The sequence below is a fragment of the Mauremys mutica genome, chromosome 16 (assembly GCF_020497125.1).
Source record: "Mauremys mutica isolate MM-2020 ecotype Southern chromosome 16, ASM2049712v1, whole genome shotgun sequence".
Lineage (NCBI taxonomy): Eukaryota > Metazoa > Chordata > Testudines > Geoemydidae > Mauremys > Mauremys mutica.
In genome coordinates this window covers 6233923-6248733 of record NC_059087.1, presented here as the reverse complement: position 1 = coordinate 6248733, position 14811 = coordinate 6233923, and the positions used below count along the sequence as shown (strand labels likewise).

The 14811-nt window shown below is 50.9% G+C and overlaps 1 protein-coding gene across 3 annotated transcripts; it reads right to left on the bottom strand.

Moving 5' to 3' along the window:
- Positions 1–1507: 1507 nt before the first annotated feature.
- MYL2 (myosin light chain 2) lies at positions 1508–9270 on the bottom strand. Of its 3 annotated transcripts, none has more exons than XM_044990168.1 (8): positions 9175–9270; positions 8533–8568; positions 7304–7393; positions 5807–5882; positions 4875–4979; positions 3438–3513; positions 3278–3326; positions 1508–1866 (listed from the first exon to the last, which is right to left on the bottom strand). In XM_044990168.1, exons 1-8 carry the CDS (start codon positions 9241–9243, stop codon positions 1768–1770), a joined length of 600 nt encoding a protein of 199 aa, XP_044846103.1. In that variant the 5' UTR covers positions 9244–9270; the 3' UTR covers positions 1508–1767. The 3 variants fall into 3 exon arrangements, with proteins under 3 accessions (XP_044846103.1, XP_044846104.1, XP_044846105.1); XM_044990170.1 differs by having other exon boundaries at positions 1529–1866; positions 8533–8611; positions 9175–9238; XM_044990169.1 differs by lacking the exons at positions 8533–8568; positions 9175–9270 and adding an exon at positions 8271–8397 and having other exon boundaries at positions 1512–1866.
- Positions 9271–14811: the final 5541 nt, after the last annotated feature.

The window sequence follows — 14811 nt, the reverse complement described above, 5'->3', positions numbered from 1 at the left end:
CCGCGGCACTGGGACTAATGTCCTCTGTGTTGCAAAGTGCTGGTGCACTAACTGCCTGGGCATTTAATGGCCACAGGTGGGCATGACCTCACTTCTCCCTCTCCTCTGCCTGAGCAAATTGCCATGGGCTCTTCAACATCTGCACAGAGCAGGCAGGCCCCTGTTTAAAGTCCCCACAGAATAAATCAAAGGATGGAGGCCTGAGTTGATGCTGCACTTCCAAGTGTTTCGGACCTGAGATGATTCTTCTATTGGCCCGTGACTGCCTCTCACCTCTTAGTATATGGGACTGGCTCCTCGGCTGGTGTAAATCAGTAGAGTGCCATTGAATTCAATAGAGCTGATTTACCCCAGCTGAGGATCTAGTCCATGATTTTTAACATCTCTGTGGTTTTTTTTTTCAGTTAACAAATATTCTGTCTGTAGACAAACACTGGTGAGAATCCCAGAGAACTAGACATAAGGGGGGAAACTAGAGAGCAGGAGAGGATCAAGCATTTGAGTGGGACTCTGGACAGCTGGGCTCTAATCCTAGCTCTGCCACGGGCCTGATGAGTGACCTTAGGCAACTCATGTCCATGGCTCTGTGCCTCAGTTTCCCCATCTGTAAAATGGGGATAAGGATACTGCCCTCCTTTGTAAAGTGCTTTGAGATCTACTCATGAAAAGCTCTGTATGAGAACTAGGTGGTATTGTTATCACTATAGAAAAGCTCAAAAGTGGAAGCAACCAGCCTGGCTGCTAGCCTGGGAGATCCAGAGAGGTGGCGGTAGCTTGGAAAGATTTCTCACTTCGGGTGGTGAGGGTTTCGTAGCCACGTGGGACAGCAGTGTTGTGCGCTTTGCAGAAGCGGGGGTTTTCCAGAGGGGTGTGAATGAAGGGAGCCTGCTCCAGTGGGTTTGAGAGGGTAAAATCACTGCATGTCTTTGTGCTCTCAAGGCAGCAACCTTGTCATAACAGCCGTAGTCATGTAGCTGTTGGAAAAGGGGGCACGGTAGCCCTGCATTGCCATCAACTGAGCCTTAGTTATTTTGTCTTTTAAGCACCCCATACCTTGCATGATCCCCATCACAGAGAGAGAAAGAGAAGCTTTAGTGGTCTGCGTATGCTGGCCAGTAAGAGAAGTTTACTAATGCCAGCGATGTACCGTGCACCATTAGATTAGCGGCAGTTTGACAGCGAGCCACGCAGTATGAGCCCATTTCCTCCCTGCTGGGCTTCTGCTGTTTGATATCTGCAAACTGAGAACGGTATCACTGGAGGACAGCACCATGTGCCACTCTAGCCCGAGCTGCACAACCCACCTCGGACAAGCCTTTGCCACCTTCCCTGTAACCGAGTCTCGTCCTCAGAAATTCAGTCGCAGGGATTTTTTGGTGGTGACCGTGTCTAGATCTGGCTCACTGAGCCCTCAGCTGGGGGGAGATATCTCTCTCACTCACTCTCACTCTCACTCTCACACACACACACACACTCTCCCTCCCTCCCTCCCTCCCCTTGCAGCTCTGCAGGGTTGTGTTTGCCCCAGACAGAGCATCTATTTTACAGACCCTTATCACTATTGACGTAGGCAGCTGGATTTCCTCCTGCAAAATGTATCATTTAATTTGGACACAATTCAGGTCTGCATTTCCCCAGTTACAGTAAGATTTTCCTGCATAGTAAAACAGACAAGAATGGGAGCAAGGCCAAACCCACGGGGAGAGGCAAGCGTCGCAAGGTACCATCCCCATTACTGTGCCTGAGGAATTAGCGCAACCCCGGTTCTTAATCCTTCTCTTCTCCATGTGTGATGATGTGGACGAGGTTTCTGTAGTCTAAATTTCCAGTGATGTCTGGGGGAAAAGCTGCAAACATCTGGTCGATCTGCAATGTAAACAGGCCCAAAAGGGAGAGGGTTCAAGAGAATGGTTGGGTATTCAGGTCACAGATCTGAAGGAGGGGGCTGGGAGGTGTTTGAAATCACTGGAAGTTCTGCCATTGGCGTCACTGGAAGCAGGATGGGACTTGGAGGCTGCCGTTGTGGCTGCCGGCCCTTATTTCGCTAGCTTGTTAACCGAGCAATGGGAATGTGGGAGGTAAAGGAAAGTCTCTAGCGCTCCCCTAACTGCAAGGCCCCTGATCTACACTAATTCTGTGCCCCGACCCCCAGCTCCACTGAAGGCTCTTGCCCGTCCACTCCTATACCGCGCTGCGCGGTGCCGCGGGAAGCTCTGATGGGAGTCCATCGCTCATCACTATAGCTCAGTGTTGGGTCCACGCCCAGCTCTGGGTGCTGCTTGACACAATTCAGAGATGGCTTGGTCCCGGCCATCACAGAGATGGTGACATGTGGATCCGGGCCGGGTTTGAATTCTCACCTTTTGGGGGTGTTTGTATCCACGGGGTTGGGTTTGACTGGTTATGGAAAGAGGGGCCTGCTGTGAAATTTAGCTCCCAGACTCCCCCAGGATGTAGGGTGGGACAGGCTGTGGGAGATGGGCTCTGTTGCAACAGACTGATTTGCTTCGTTTAATTGTTGTTACTTTGTGCCATGGCCTGATGTGATGGACCCCCATGACATGGCTCTGAGCTGGGCTCAGTGCCCCCAGCCCACACAGCACGTGAGGGCCGGACAATCAAAGGACTGTCTGTGGGCAGCGTGGGAGCGGCCAGGGACATGGCAAGACCCGGAGTAGGGGAGCTGGGGGGGCTGCCCGGGGGGGCTGCCCAGGGGGGCTGCGGGGAACAGTGAGAGGACCCTGAGCAGAGGTAAGAAATGGGCTGTAGAAGACTTTTTGGTGAGCCCTGGAGAGAATTTGTATGGGTAGTGGTAGGAAGTGGCAGTGGGAATTGTGTCGCAGGATGATCTTGGGGTTGCAGCAGGGTCCCAGGGCTGGGTCCCAGCGTAGAGGCCGGGCATGGGCTCCCCTGCCATCCCCATGAGGTGAGGAGAATCCTCTGTGGGAAGCACTGAGGCACTGTTCAGTCCAGGGCAGGGGAAGGACTGTTTCATTTGAACTCTTGTGACTGCCCCATAAGGGAGGGCTCTTGCTTCATCCCCCTGCCCAAAGCACTAGTTCACCCAGCCACAAAAGGGAGACTGCAGACCAATGTGGAAACTGAGGCACAGCAAGGAAACTGAGGCACGGACCTGTGCTCTACGCTGGAACGGTAAGCCGACCTGTTACAGCCTGAGCCTGCTTTCCATGCCTGCGCAGTAAACAGATCAGTGCTAGGCATTGCTGAATGGTGCACCCTGTATAAGGATGGAGGTGAAAAGGAGCCCTATGCATACCTCTTCCTGGGAGAACCTCTCTCCCTGTGTCATCAGCATTTCTTTAATGCTGCAAATGAAAGAGCATGTTGTCAGAATGAGGGAGGGACGGTGTGAGGAAACCAGAGCAGCTCTCCCCACCCCGGCCCCATGCACACCCCAATCGCTGCTCTGCACTTACTAGTCAGATTTCAGGCCTTTGCCCTCGGGGTCAAACACCTTGAACGCATTCAGGATCGTCTCCTCTGGATCAGCACCTGCAACGGGGAGCACACGCAATCGCTGCTGGCACGGAGCAGGGATTGTCCCTGCAGCGGGCAGCGCCGGAGAGTAGCATTCCCTTTGGGGAGGGGGATGGCAGATCCTGTGACATCGCCTGGGAAACAGAGGCTGTGTGGGCGAGAAAGCTCATTCCCTGCAGGGAGGCGTCTGCAGATCAGTGTGCCCTGTCCTGCCACCACCATGCACAGCAACGGCTGACGTATCTCTACTCACCCCCTGCTTTCAGGACCACCATGGCATAGAGAGGAACAGATGCACATTCATGTTGCCTCTCCCCGCTCCCAATATCTAGCTAATCTACCCAGTGTATTTATAGCATGGCAGTCTCAGAGGAGCCAGGGGCTCTGTGGCCTTAAGGAATTCTGCACCGAGGTCACATAGCTCAGGTTGCACAATGGGTGAGGGGATGTGGCTGCTGGGCGGGAGGGACTCAGAGTCACAGACAAGCTGCTGCTCTAGGGAACATCCTCTCCTGAAAACCTGTCAGGACTTAGGCAGCAAATAGCCACAATAGTTCACATCAGCACGCCTGGAGTCTGTGGCACCGAAGCGTGGGGCACTAGTGGCGTGGGCAGCTGTTAGCGAGCGTGTCTCATCTGGAGGCCCCGGGGTGCTTCCCAAAGATGGAAGCATTGCTATCGCTATTGGACAGATGGGGAAACTGAGGCACAGAGCAGCGGCGACTTGCTCAAGGTCACCCAACCTTGGCTAGGGGCAGAACTGGGAATAGTGTAGTATAGAGGAGGCTGAAAATGAATAGAAGCAATTGCTGTGTACATTACACCTAGGTGCACAGATTGCTGGGGAGATCCCGTGTATGAGCCTTTGACTGGCAACACCCCATCACCCTGTCTTTGCCATTGTCTGCCCCACCAGGCTGAGAGAAGGATGCAGGAGAAACCCCAGGGAATGGCTCTGGGACGTTTTCACCTTCTGTACTTGTCTGGGGGGAAGAGGGTGATTTGACTCCTAGGCCCTGAGCCAAAGCCCCCTTAAATACAGGCAAAAGTGCCCACTGAGCGCAGGATCAGGCTCTTGGGGAGCAACTGCATATAAAGCTGCTTTATGCTTTAATGTACATTGCCCTTTCCTAGCACCTTCCCTTGGAGGAGCTCAACACGCTAAGTCTTAGCAGCCCTTGTGAGGCAGGGCAGGGGCATTATCCCTGCTTTACACATGGGCCACTGTGGCCCAGAAGGGTTAAGTGACTTGCCCAAGTCACACAGGGAGTCTGTGGCACAGCCCAGGTATACAGCCCAGATCTCTTGCCCCCACAAGCGCTGTTACAGCCACCGGACCATCCTTCCACTCATTTCGTCCCCCTTCCTCATCTCACCCTTGAGCTTTTCTCCAAACATGCTCAGGAATACGGTGAAGTTAATTGGTCCAGGAGCCTCCTTTATCATTTCATCGAGTTCTTCATTTTTTACATTCAAACGACCTAGACGAGAAACAAAAAGACAAATCACCTGGGATTAAACTTTATGCAGATCTCAAGGTACATGAGCCCACTTTATACACAACCGAGCCTATGGATGAGTTAAAAGACATAGAAAAGGTGCATTTTTTACCATGGGAATAGTCTCCCCAGGGAAGTGGTAGACGCTCCATCCTTGGAGAGAAAGAGAACTGGACCAGACAAAGCACTAGAAAATGTATCATAGGGAAGAATCCTGCACTGACTGAGGCATTTCCAGCGCTGATTTCTATGAGTCTAGGGAACATCACAGAACTCCACCATGATACTTGTTGAATTAGTTCCCACCTACATTTTGTCAGTAAAATGAACAGAACCAAACATCTGCATATTGTCATCCATAGAGCTACAAAAACAGAGCCTGATCCTCTTTGGATCTGTCACACCAGGCCTTATGTTTCTCCAAGGAGGTACATAATTCTCATAGATCACGTAATCCAGCAAGACTACTCATAGAGTAACTTATTACTCAGCAGCAGTAAGGCTGGCGGAATTGGGCCCTAATTAATTTAATAACCATTTTCTCTAGCCAGGACCTAAATTATTTAACAACGTCAGCCTAAAAAATGATCCACACTGATCAAAAATGTTCTGAAGGTAAAACATTCTGCTCTTTGTAATAGAAATGATTTTGGGTCCCATGGTTTTGAGCAGAGGAAATGGAAGATCCAATTAACCAGGGATTGAATGAAATGGAAAGCAGAGTCGTTGACTTCTCCTCTAATAATTAGTCTAACACAATCAAAGCCTTTTCTGGGGGGAAGGAGGGGTGTTCTAAGGTGCAGGCTTACCCACTGCAGCAAACGTATCTCTCAGATCTGCCTTGTCAATAAAGCCGTCCCGGTTCTGATCCATGATGGTGAATGCCTGGAAAGGGGAGAAAGGGGAATGGCAGCATGATGAACAATAACCCACAGCTCCCCCAGAGTGTAATATTGCTCCCTCTGGCTAGGAACTGTGGTGTGTCAAGGGACATAAGCCACGGCTTTAACGGCGTTTGTTCACAGCTGTACCTGCACCTGCCTCTCGCAGTGATTTACGCCAGTGGGAGCGGAGGCGAGGCCTTCCAGCAGCGTTCAGGACTGGGCCCAAAGAGCCCCTCTTGTTCAGCACCATTTGTCAGGGGCCCCAGTGGTGCAGGGCTGGAGGCTCCTCTCCGAGCCCCTTTGGGAGTGGCTGCGTGACGCGGGCTGAGGCATTACTCAGCTGCCCAAAACTGCCCCCCTTCCAGAGCAGGTGTCTCCACCCAACCTCCTCACCCTATGTGATCAATTGGTAATGTCTTCGGAGCCCAGCTGACAACTGTGCTCACGAGAATGACATGAGAAGATGCACTGAGAATGCTAGCAGGGGATGGGCCTCTCTGATTGGCTGCAAGGTCCATCAATCAGCTAGAAGAGAGCAGATCTCCCTGTCCAAAAGCTCAGCCAGGGAGCAGGACCCATGGGGTGGGAGATTATCCCTAAGGTGTCACTAGAGGTAGGAGAATTCCTTCTGTAGGAGTCGTTGTGTGGGGGGGAGAGAGGTTCTCTCCCACATGGTAGCTATTCTCTAGTTTAATAGAAGCCTCCCCAGTAGGCCTGGAGCTGTCTAACCACTCTGCCTGCAGCCAAAGGTTAGATGACATTGTGTAGGGTGACAAAGAGTCCTGTGGCACCAGCGAGTGGGGCTGGCGGGGGGAGGAATCAGCCAGGAGACGGCGTTGTGGAGCACAGGGGTTGGGGAGTTCCCTTGCATGAGGTCACCTGCCCCAACTGGCTCCCACGCTCCCCGGCATGCCGGAGTTCAGTTTTGGCCACTGCCTTGTCCTCGGTCATCGTAGTGGGAAGAACATGGATACACTCAGCTAGAGAAGGCCCCGCGTTATCACCACGTCCAAAGAGACTCCTTGGGTAACTTTTAAGACCTGAAAATGTGTAACCATGTGACACCCAGGAAAGGGTTAACCAGTTCCCGGTAAGAATGCCCTGCCTCATAGTCACAGCTCAGCCAATGAGAATTTGCTCAGATGATACAGTGCTGCTGGCTTGCGTGTCTTGTCACTCACTCTTCTGCGGGGGGTGCAGTATCGTGAAGTTGAGAGAAGACTCCATATTTGATTATGTAGTCGAATTATTTCCCCCCCCCCCCCCAAATAAAGCAGTTATCTTTTAAATGAGCTTCTAGGACTCTTGTTCCAAATCCAACATCGCCGAAGCTAAAAGCATTTAGGAAAAGTTTGACGATACCACCCCCATTGGTGGTTCTTGGCTTTACCCTTCATGGTCATTGCAACAAAGGCCACCTACCTCTTTGAATTCCTGGATCTGTGTTTGTTCGAACATAGAGAAGACATTGGAATTAGCTCCCTCTGACCTCTTCTTAGCTTTCTTGGGTGCCTAGGGGAATGCAAGCGTGCTATCAGTAACTCACTGTATTTTTCAATGTGGAATAAATTTAAAGTACCCTGAATTTATTCCCAAATCTTTATGAATAGTTAGGGGCTGCTGCTGCCTATTGGTGCACTTTAGTTCTTGAAATGATCCGCTGTTTCTCAGCTCAGAAGTGTGGGGTAAAGTACATACTGTTCTTTAGTGATGGGAGTTATTATTTCTTCTCACAAGGTAGGGTAGAGCTCAGTTTCTTGGGCTCCTCATGCTTCTCACCAAATTGATTAGTGGGGAAGCGACGTGAAAAATGACTAGCCACACTACAGTGTGATGTCTGCTGAGGTTCAAATGACATTTGGCTGAGAAGTAAAAGCAAAGAAATCTCCACTTGTAACAATAGACATTCAGGACCCCTGGGAGTGGAAAAGATAGTTAAGCACATCTCGGAGATTTCATGCAATGGCTGTAGCTATTCTGAGCTTTATCACCGTTTCACACTTTTTGTTAAGAATGATGTTACTGCAATGGCTACACATTAAAACGCTCTAAAATCTGCCCTTTCCTACATCAAAGAAGATGAAACCCAGAATTTAGTTGATTCTGATTCTTGTGGTTTAAAGAAGAAATGTTTCAACACACGTGTTACAGTTTCTACCTTCTTGAGAACTTCTGATCCTTTCTACCTTAGCGACACGCGTGATCTGCTATGATCTTTTCCTTTTAAATAAAAATCACAGATTCATAAGGGACCCCATGGAGAGGGTCCATGTCTGGTATTCCTAGGTACTACAAAATACAACTAATAATAATAATAAGATTTAAATAGAGCGCTGGAGATGTACTTCCTAGAAGGTACATGGATGAGGGGAAAGAATTCCAATTTGACCTTAAAAAGTGCTCAGTCCCATCTTGCAAGCTCCGTTTAGTTCTTGATTTGAAGACAGGGCAGCAGTTAACCCAGAAGAAAAAACCCTCCACTTTGCTGCTGCTATTTGTGAGCCACCAGTGAATTAAATACCCCTAGACCAGGAGCTATAAGGCATGTGTGTGCCATTAGGGCACTAAAGCGTCTCTCTCTCACTGATTGCTAGAGATGCGCCTAGTAAAGAAGACTGCCATTCCCGCAGCTGCCCACTCGCGTTACTCACCATCACCGGAGTTGCTTTGCACGGCCCCTGATGTTCCTGCAAGAGGAATTCAAAAGACAATCCCCCAGGCCGCCCTGCGCTGAAACAATAAATACAGCCCAGTGCAGTTTAAAAATAAACGCATGCCCACTTTTGGCTGTAATAGGTAAGTTAGCTGCCACCTCCGCCGCCCCCAGCCCTGTTGTCTCTCTCTTTGTCTCGCTCTCATCTTGAATAACAGCTCGTTGTCACTGTGTGACATGTGAGACACAGAGGTTTTCAAGGTTAGCGAAGTGCTAGCAGGCTGTGTGGTTGCCACTTTGAAGATGTTGACACAAGTCGTGCTGCGCAGCTTGTGCAGAATGAGTGACACTTGCGTTTGTCAATGGATTGCTGGGGGCGAGATAAGCACGCTGGAAGCAATATATTCCGGTAGCTAGGGATCTCTGGCTATACAGACGTACAGAGCTGCGCTGATTTACAGCAGCTGAAGATCTGGCCTGCAGATCAAGAAGGTTCTGTGCAGTGAATGTCAGATCTGAACCAGGGTTTGAACTTCATCCCTCTCCCCCGACTCCAGGAGTATTCCAGGAGGGTTTTGTTTTGCCTCATTATAAAGCGGGGGTGATCTCTATGCACAGTGAGATACATCAATCTACTCACCCAGATCTGCCTCTGAGATAGCACCTTCCACCCTGGAAGATCCCAGAGTGCTTCACCAACCACACACATTTACGTTGCTAGCTGGGCTGCAGAACCATGAACGGGCACAGCTGCAGGGAAGGGCCATAACAAAGCAGCCACGCATCCAAATTGCCGCTGGGCCAGATTCAGCCCTGCACAGGTGCCTGGCATAAGACCCTGAGGAGGCGGCTGGTGCCTCCCCCATCCTGGGGCTGCTGGGGGTTGGTCTGGCCCTACACAGGTTAGGGCAGCCCTCCCGAGGCTGCGCAGCGCTGGCGCCCAGAGCCATGAATGGGACAATGCCGCCTCTCCACCCCTCCCATGCCCTGTTACTGATCCTTATTGATGGGCACCCACCTGCTACCCAGTTATGCCACACGCCTACTATGGCTTTAACTCCAGCCTACTGCAGTGCAGTTGTTAACCTGCTGCCTTCCGTTCATTTTCAGCTAGCGTTGCAGTGGGCTGTTGAATAGTTGCTATGTTTCACCCCCGACGTGGCTGCCCTTTGCTGCTACAATTGATTTGTCCTGGAAGAACAGACAGCTGTAGCAGAGGCTACTGAAGGTGAGAGATGATGGATCCTCCTCCCAGCTGGACAGGCTACATCTTGTCTGGGTCTCACTAGCCCACGAAGCCATTGACTCACAAAGCTGAACTCATCGGTAACCATTTTTTCCCCTCTTCATATATTTAGCCTGTAAATTTGATCTCCTCCCCACCCCATGAAGTCTATCATGTGATGCAGACATACTTGTACAATGAAGTTGAAATGACACTCCTGGTTAAACAATGCCCTGCAGATCCCCTCCCGGCTCTCAGCTGTCTTAGCCGGTGGCTGGTGGCACTGCAGCCACGCCACTCAGCTGGAACTGGGCCATGCTGCCGCCGCTGCCGCCGCCACCACGCAGCACAGAGACTGGGTCAGGCCGGGCTCTGCAGCTGCGCTGCCCCAGGAGCTCGCAGCCAGGGCCGGCTCCAGACCCCAGCGCCGCACGCAGGCATGACTGCGGAGGGGGCGCTGGCCCGCGGCTCCAGTGGACCTCCCGCAGGCATGACTGCTTGGGGCGGCCAAATTCGTAGAGCCACCGCTGCTCGCAGCCCAGATGCCCAGAGCTTTGCGCTGGCGGCAGAGCGAGTGAGTTGAGGCTGCGGGGAAGGGGCTGGGGTTAGCCTCCCAGGCCAGGAGCTCGGGGGCCGGGCAAGACAGTCCCACAGGCCATAGTTTGCCCACCCCTGAGTTAGCATATAAAGTGTAGACACTTTACTTTGACAGAATGCAGGGCTGGCTCCCGGGAGGAGCGGACCTACCGCAGGCAGGACTGCGGAGGGTCCCCACTTCCTGCGGCTCTGCTTGAGCTCCCGCAGGCATGACTGCGGCGGGTGCACTGGTCCTGCGGCTCGGAGCTCCCGCAGGCATCCCTGCGGATGCTCCACCGGAGCCGCGGGACCACGGGACCGTCCACAGGCACTTCTGCCCCGGCCTCGGGAACGGGGAAGGGCGGCGCAGCACGCCACCCTGCTTGGGGCGGCGGAATTTCTAGAGCCGCCCCTGACAGAATGGACAAGAAAAATATTGGCCCAGCCAAAGCATAGAAGCAATTTGATGTAACCTCTCTTCAAGCAGGCCATTTTAACGCTTCACTTTTACATACTATCTTCAGGGGCTTTATGTAAACTCCCCATCAGTAATGATTAACCTGGGAAAAGCGTAGGATAGAAAAAGCAGATCATTCAAATAGGCTGTTGCCAAGTCTGTTGGCATCTATAGGAAACCAAGAAAGTCAGCAACTCCAGTGCCGGCGCCGATTCTGATCATTAAAAAAAATCCCATTTTTAGACTCGCTCATGAGATTTTGGCTACCTAATAACTGGGCCTGGAAGAAGCACACCTACTGATTTTTTTATCTGTTTTCTATTCTTAAACGTGGAGCAAATTCATATCCCACCTGTCAAAAAACACAGAAAGCGAGATACATATTTTTCTGTGGTGGTTTCTTTTAATAATTTTTAGTGTCTTTTTTCTTCATGTTCATCCCTGTGTATTTATTCAAGGCACCCATTTTTGTTTTGGGGAGGATGTTTTCTCCATTCTACTAGACACTGTTATGTTTATTGTCCTGCCACCATCATGAAAACTGTTTCACAAAGCTAGAGGCTTTATAAAATGTCAAAAACTGTTGGGCTGTCCAGTCCATAAATACCTTTTAGAAAATAACAGATCTTCCAACTAGGTCTAAATCATTATCTTCTATATTTCCCCTACTCCTACTGTTCATCTAACAATTATGGCACCACAACAAAATTCATGGCATATTTCCCACATCGTTTCTCTTTCTTATCCTCTCTTTTGGTCTGTGTCAAGCTTGCCTGTACTTTTCCTTTTATGGGCAGCTTCATCTCCATGTTAGACCAAAACTGTGCTAGATAACCAGTAAGGGCCATCAACTAAACCCTCTTAATCCTAATTTCCCTTGAGGGGCTTTCCCACCTTGGGGACCTTTTTGGGTAAAAGACAAGCTCTTCTTGCCCTATATTCGTCTGACCTTCTGACAACATGGTAACCCTTCAGCATAACTCCTTTCACAAAAGAACAATTTCATATCTAGTGGGTGATTGTTTTCAATTACTTGACTGTGTATTCATGCTGGTGATGATCAAATGCACAGATAAATGCAGCATGTATGCAACTGACATTTGCAAAATAATACAATGCGAAACTGTCTTATATGTTGACATTTTATGACTTTCAAAAAAAACCCTAAATATGCAAGTCAGAATGCATCAATTCTCCGCATGTATAAATCTGTGTGGTATAAATCTGCTCCTTGAACATCTGTCAGATACTTCTTTGTATAATGTATGAGAACATGTAAGTGCACTGATATGACACACAGGATCACAACACAGACTGACATACAAGCAGAAGGACAGAAATAGACAAGACAGAGGTGCTATAGTTGTTCTCTCACACTGAGTAATACCTCTCTCTTCTAACCCTGAGTTCAATGGGACTTGCTTGTGGGGTATTGTATAGTCAACATAAGGTGGCAGAATCTGGCCCAACATGAGAACAATAGGCCAGATCCTCAGCTCATGGAATGCAGCATGGCACCATTGGCTGGCCCAATAGCATTAAAAGAAAACAGATAACCCACAGTAGAAGCCAGTTACAGTGATTGGTGTAAGAGGGTCAGAGCCAAAGCCTGATAATAAAATTCATCTCTCTCTCTCTCTCTATATATATATATATAGAGAGAGAGAGAGAGAGAGAGAGATAGAAATGGAGAGAAAGAGGGAGATCAGCTCCCAGAGCTCATCCAGAGCTCTGTGCTAATAATAGAGAGCCCCTGAGGAAGCCAGCCCCGATTACAGAATGGGCCCCACCTGAGAGAAATTAGGTGATTTCAGGTTAACTACTGAGTGGGCCCAGCTGAGGAAGGGCTGGAGGAAACAGAATGCAGGGAGTCAAAAGGTGCCTGCAGGGTAATGAGTGAGCACCCAGGGGACAGATTGGGAGACCTAGAAGGGAAGGAAAGAGGTGAGGAAGGAAATGGCACAGGGAAAATGGTAACATGGGTAGAGGATTTGATTGAGCTGTGCAGTACAGAGCCCTGGGCTGGAACCTGGAAGTGAGGTTGGGACTGGATTCCCCTACCAGCCCCAAGGAAGCGGTGTACAAAGGTAGCTGAGCCCAGAAAGGGGGCTGCAGTCTGAATGTGACCTCGCTGAAGAAGGAGCTGTGGAGAGACTGGAAGCTTTTTATTTCTAATAAAATAGTTTTGAATTTTAGTGTGGAGTGGGGGGCTGTCGGGCCAGTGGGGGGCCAGCGGGGGGGCTGTTGGGCCAGTGGGGGGCCCCCCGATGACTGACATGGGGGAGGTAGTTCCCTTTTATGGACACCCAGTCAGCTGGAGGTGGCGGAACCATACCCCAGACCAGAATCCATGACAGTGGTTGTCGATCTGGTTCCTGGGACCCAGCCAGAACCCATGCAAGGATCAGATCAGGCAGAGCAGTCAGCATCACAGGCTGCGCTTACAACCCCACCAGAGTCAGGAGCCAGCACCAAGGAGCTCCATGGAGCCTGCAGCAGCAGCTAAACCAGTGCAAGGTCAACTGGAGCCTGAAATGCCACCTAGCGCACCAGCGGAGAGCAGTTCAGTCAATGGAGACACCCACATCATCTGCATCGCTTCGTGTGACCCAGCCGAAGTTCACAACATAACGAGGAACTAATGTCTTATGGAGCAGTTCCAGGTAGAGCAGGAAGCGGATGAGAGCCTCGAGGGAGCTTGGACGGCAGCCCAGAGTAACCTACCCGCCTCTCAGCTCTTCTAATAGGTCCAGGTTTGTTGTAGAAGGAGGGCTCTTACACAAGGAGACCCTTTCTGGTGGGCACAGGGAGGACTGGCATCCTCAGAGACAGTAGTTCCAACTAAGTATAGGGAAAAACTCTTGAGCTTAGCCCACGATCACCCTAGTGGCCATGCTGGGGTGAACAGGACCAAAGACCATTTGGGGAAGTCATTCCAACTGGGAGGGAATCAGCAAGGACATTTCTACCTATCTCTGGTGTCATGAGGTGTGCCAGAGAGTGGTAAAGCCCAAGACTAGGTCAAGGCCCCTCTTCAGCCACTCCCCATGATTGAGGTTCCATTTCAGCATGTAGCCAGGGCCGGCTCCAGACCCGCGCGTGGGGTGGCATTTTGCAGGCAGGACGGCAGGCGGGTCCAGCGGACTTCCCGCAGGCATGACTGTGGAGGGTCTGCTGGTCCAGCGGCTCAGGTGGACCTCCTGTAGGCATGCCTGCAGATGCTCCACCGGAGCCGCGGGACCAGTGAACCCTCCACAGCTGCGGGAGGTCCACTGGAGCCGCGGAACCAGCGGACCCTCCGCAGTCATGCCTGCGGGAGGTCTACCTGAGCCGTGGGACCAGCACCTCCCGCAGGCATGACTGCTTGGGGCGGCCAGATTCCTAGAGCTGCCCCTGCATGTAGCTGTAGATATTCTGGGTCCTTTCTCTAAGAAGACATCCAGAGGAAAGCTGTACATACTGACTTTCATGGCCACAATGCCAGGGCTGGTGTCGGCTGTGGCCGCAAGGCCAGGGCCGGTGCCTGAACCATCTGAACTGAGGAGTCTGCTACAACTTTGACTTAAGGGGCATGTGGCTTTCAGCTCATACAGTCAAGGCTCTTACACTAAGATTCAAATGTCCAAGGTTCAATCCTGCCCACTGAAAACTAGGGCCTGTCAGTGTTACAAGTGGGGGCTCATCTGAGATGTCAACTGGGAAGTTTTTGAAGCTCAGAATGTCCTTCAACATGTCCTTTCCCAGAAGTACACCCATAGGTGTTTTACCTCTGCCAGGGGCCGTGTAGATCAGGGGTGGCCGACCTGTGGCTCTAGACCCTGAAAAGCCGCATGTGGCGCTCCGGTTAGGGTTGATGTATATTAGAGTTAGGTGTCACTAGCATTGCAGCTCTTGCTGTGCTGTGAAGTCAAGACGTGATTCCCTCCATAGACCTGATACGTAGGAAGGAACCTTTTATGTAGCTCCACTATTCACTAACTGCCCCACTCTACCTTTCATGGCCTGACAGATCTTCAGTC